This window comes from Penaeus chinensis, chromosome 10 (assembly GCF_019202785.1).
Source record: "Penaeus chinensis breed Huanghai No. 1 chromosome 10, ASM1920278v2, whole genome shotgun sequence".
In the NCBI taxonomy this organism is placed as follows: domain Eukaryota; kingdom Metazoa; phylum Arthropoda; class Malacostraca; order Decapoda; family Penaeidae; genus Penaeus; species Penaeus chinensis.
In genome coordinates this window covers 32895884-32900883 of record NC_061828.1, presented here as the reverse complement: position 1 = coordinate 32900883, position 5000 = coordinate 32895884, and the positions used below count along the sequence as shown (strand labels likewise).

Sequence of the window (5000 nt, the reverse complement as noted above, 5' to 3'; positions counted from 1 at the left end):
TAGTTTTTGGGGAATTTTGTTTCATACAGATGGCTCCACATGTGCTCAGCCGGCAAGGAGTCTATCAGTAGGTCCTAGTTACCGATCCTGATTTCCCCATTCCTTGAATTGTCGGGAAAATGAATACCATTGCTATCGATACTGTTATTATTGTTTTGATTTTATGATTAATAATTTGTCATTCAAATATTTTAGACAATGAAATGATACAAAAGACCCTTTCTTAAAGTGAAAGAAAAGGCTAAACAGGTGAGATAGGTAGTTTCTAATAACTGGCTACAAGAGAAGGAACAGTTATAGAGCTGTTTGTTGTGCATGATAAGAAAAGATAAAAATCTGTTTTCTGAAATATTAGTAAATGAGGCCTTTGGAAACTTACCAGTCCTTTGAGAAATAGGTACCTCATCTCAGTTTATATTTTTTCAGGCAAATATGTGTACTTATAAAGGCAACTATTTGTGATAGTTAATCTAGTGACTGTGATAGTACATGCATTTGCAATGTTAACATGTTAGCAATCAGCTTTTCAACAGCCTGCAAACTTTTCACTTTTGTTGCACCACAGAATTTATTAGATTTTTAACCCAATGCCTGTGGGCCTATGTACTGTCCTCTGTAGTTTTTTGTGAATTTTGTTAAATACAGATGGCTCTTGAATTGGCGGGAAAAGGTTTTTTTCTTTTTTCCAAATACTATTAATATTGATTTTGTTATTATGCTTATTGATATTATGATATTATGATTATTTAGTTGTTATGAAGATAATAATAACCTTAAAGTCAATAAAATGATACAAATGAAGCTTTCAAAAAATCAAGGAAAAAGGTAAACAGGTAAGATAGGTAGGACTAATAAATGACTCCTTGGGTGACATAGCACTTGTAGCGCCATCTATGTGTAAAGACAATAGATGAACTTTTATTACAGTGGGCATGATAGTAGTCTTGCCACCTGTGCCAATTGGGTTAACATTTGAATTTTGAATTATCTGTGTATTCGGTAACTTATTGTTGAGATGCCAACCTGTTCAAGTTTTAAGGATTGTCTGTTAAAATTTTCTATTATGATCTGTTACTGTTGAATTACAAAATATAGGTTTAGATAGTTTATTTCAAGCCATTTTTCATATTTTTCTATATTCCATTTCCAAGAGAATTGGGTTGTGAAGCTATATCTGATTGGTAAGGTGTTGGCACTGTTCGGAACCTTGAGTCGACCATTAGCTAATCAGTGTGTTATATTTTTGTGTTTCCAGCACATTCTATACTTCAATCAGTATGGAGAATGGACAGATGGAAACCAGTAAAAATAACCAATAATATTTTGAGAAATAGTCAGCAATGTGGCCATGTAATATGCCACTGCTTGAAAGAATATATTATGGGAGGTGTCTGATTGAGTTCAAGTTTATATATATCTCTGTAGACGTGTTTACAAAAGGGTTTAAATGATTATACACTATTTAGAATCTGTTTTGATTTGCTGTATTGGTTTAACTTTAAACTTAGAGTGGGCTTGATGCATTTGGCATGGGTGTGCCTGGCCCCTGTTGGCAATGGGTTAATAAAAATGGAATCGGGTTTATTGAGTAGCTATTGAGTAGCTAGTTTGCAATGCCATGTAACTACAGCCTTCTGGAAGCATAACTAGGGTTTTAACTTTTGCTGTAAGGTTACATGTACGTCTTCATGTTAGATTCATGTTGAACAAATTGCAAATGGAACAACAAAGGGAGGAGCAAGAAAGGCATATTCATGCGTTTTCTTGTTCCCTCCTTTGTTGATTTAATTTGTTTATGGTATCAATAGTTGCATGGATTTCTTTGCAATTTGATCCATCAAAATCTTATCAATTTAACTATTGGAGTAAGTTCTGAAGTGTGGACTGTATTCAAGAATGAGTAATTCTGAGTAAGTGATAGGGCATATATGTATGCAAATCCGCTAATTTGCATTAAATTTCTATGAAGTTTGTCTTGAATTCATGCTATGATAAATGTTTGTGTTGATTAGGAAGTTTATGGAGTGACCATTATATTTTTAAAAATATTGCAATCATTGCAAGTTGCAATCTACTTTTCCTCTTTGATTTTTTTTTCCGCTGTTTTTTGTTTTAATAATAATTCTGTTTATTATATCTCATAGGTCAGTTGATTACCAAGTCCAACCTAGCAACCATGCATTAAAAAAAAAAAAGAAAAAAAAAAAAAAAAAAAAAATATATATATATATATATATATATATATATATATAGAATCGAATAAAATAAAATAAAGTGTAAGAATTTGAAACCAGCCAGTATATAGAATATGATTAATAAAGTCAGATAGAGTGAAATTCAGCCTACCTAACAGCTTTTTACTTGGCCATTGTAGAAAACGTGTGAATGGGAATGAATATCCACACAATACAATGAGATAGATTTGACCGGTTTCGATTATGTCAGAAATATGTGTCTCTGATGAAGATATTATCAAAACCGGTATGTCAGAAATTTGTTTCTCTGATGAAGATATTATCAAAACCGGCCACAGACATCTCTTGTATTGTGGGGATATCCATTCTCATTCATACCTTTTGTGCATTTGTCGACATGAATACGACTCATACTTGGCCATTCTTGATGTGTCATCTCTTGCCATTTGTTATAATTGTATGTAGTGTCCTTTATAAATCAAGAGAGAGAGAAATGTTCAATGTTCTTCTCTTCTTAACCCAGTATTGCCAGGAACGTGTAAGGTCGTAGTTTTACACATAGATGGCTCCATAAGTGCTCGGCCACTATAATTACCTCGCCCCTTCCTTGATTTCAGGGAAAATATGTTTCTTTCTTAAGACATTTGATATCGATACTCTTATTATTTTTATTACTGATATTACAAGCTATTGATAGTGTTAAGAACAATAAAACACTATGAATAATATTTCCGAAAATCAAAGAAAGGAGTAATCATTTGATAGGGTAATTGACTCCTTAGTGACTAATTACTTGTGGAGCCATCTATGTATAAACACAATTATTAAACTAAAATCACACTGGCATGTATGCAAATGCCTTCTCCATCGGCAGAGGGTTAATGTTTCTTATCTGTATTCTCCCTCCAAGCCCTTTTGATATTCATCTACCTTCTCCTCTTCTCCTTCTTCTTCCTTTTCTTTTTTTCTACCATTTGTATTCTTCTTTTCCCCCCTGTCCCTCCTTTTCTTGTTCTTGTTCTTCTTCACGTCCTTTTACATTTTCTTTGTCTACCTTGCCTTCCATTTATCACTTTATATCTGCAATCATCCAGTGCAAAATCAATCAGTCAGTACAAAACACATCTCATTTGCAGAAATAGGGGAAGAGGAAGAGGAAGAAGGAGAATATGAGATCAGTGAGAATGGCGACGACGTTCATGGCGTTTATGAGGATGCCATGGAAGGAGGCAAGTCACACCATTATTTCAAATTTTTGTTGTGTAGACGGAAAAATAGTGATGGAAGCAAAATGTTATGAATATTCGTAATGATGAAGGTGAAATGTTTTGCATGTTGGTAATGATGAATGTGAAATCTTATTTATATTTGTACTGATGAAGGTGAAATGTTATGCATGTTCATAGTGATGGAAGTAAAATGTTATGTATATTCATAATGATGAATGTGAAACATTATGCATATTCGTAATTATGAATGTGAAACGTTATGCATATTCGTAATGATGAATGTGAAACGTTATGCATATTCATTCTCCTTTTTGGCCAACAGACCTCGGAGATGGGCCATTTGTAGGAGGCATGGCAGAAGGGCGAACGGCTCGGAACGGCATTGACGACGATGACGCCATGGAAACGGGACAGTTTGATGATGCTGATTAAGATTTCCTTTTTTTTTTCTTTTTTTAAATACTTTTTGTTCTGTTTTCGATGAAAATGTTGTAAAAGTAAGGACCACACCCATAAATGAAGACAAATATTTCCTTCGTTTTGAGTTTTGTAAAGCTGGTATGTGATAACTTAAAATCTGTATTTTTATGATTTTATTTGTTTAAGTGTACACAGTTAGTAGTAATTAGTTACCAATTACCAGTAATATTCATTATTAGGGAAAACAAGTACACACTAAGTGAATACTGCATATTTTTATATGATAATGGAAATTTATGTTACAAATATCCAGTGATATTTGGTAAAGTGTAAGTTGAGTTGACATTACACGGCTGTCTTTTGCACTGTAGGAAATGAATCAAAAAGACCATTTGTTTTCTTTCTGTTCCCTCAAGGTGTTGGGGTTCCCTGAGTCACCTGGAAATGCTCATTCCTTGCATGACATTTTGATAAAAGGCTTTTATAATGTTGTGAATAAGGCCAGGGGATAGGCCTACTTATAAACATTATATATTCTTTATTGTGCTGTATTATGTGCTTATACATGTTATATGGTTAAAATATATTATTGTAAACATCACATAATAACTCTTTCTACACAGTATGATTGTTTACATCATGTGTCTTGCAACAAAATGAGGGGAATATGATAATTTCATATAGTGCAAGAAAGCACTATATTAATGCGAGAACTGAATTAAGAGTCTCCATGCCAGTTGTAAATGTTTATAAAGGTCTAATTGACTTTTATAAGGAAATATATATAAGTAAAAACTGCAAAAGTACTTTCACCACCTTTCACTGTTTTTCGTGTTGACGTTTGAATATTTGAATAATAGTTGTAAAACATTTAAAACATTTATATGTGAATATGAGGGGTAAGGGGAATGTAAAAAGAACTATTATATTACAAAGCATTAAGAAGAGTCAATAATGAACTGATTTGCTTAAGCATTTGATGATGTTGACCTAGAGGGAGAGGGAGAGGGAGAGGGAGAGGGAGAGGGAGAGGGAGAGGGAGAGGGAGAGGGAGAGGGAGAGGGAGAGGGAGAGGGAGAGGGAGAGGGAGAGGGTGAGGGAGAGGGTGAGGGTGAGGGTGAGGGAGAGGGTGAGGGAGAGATAGAGGGAGAGATAG

At 34.0% G+C, this 5000-nt stretch overlaps 1 protein-coding gene across 2 annotated transcripts in view; it reads left to right on the top strand.

Moving 5' to 3' along the window:
- The window catches only part of LOC125029797 (methylosome subunit pICln-like), a 10376-nt gene extending 6141 nt beyond the window's left edge, over window positions 1–4235 (top strand). Inside the window, exons 4-5 of one of the 2 annotated variants that reach the window (XM_047619952.1) lie at window positions 3332–3424; window positions 3747–4235. In XM_047619952.1, coding sequence (XP_047475908.1) covers window positions 3332–3424; window positions 3747–3856 — 203 coding nt within the window. In that variant the 3' untranslated portion in view covers window positions 3857–4235. The remainder of the gene's footprint in view (window positions 1–3331; window positions 3425–3746) is intronic. The other variant, XM_047619954.1, reaches the window with a different exon arrangement.
- Window positions 4236–5000: the final 765 nt, after the last annotated feature.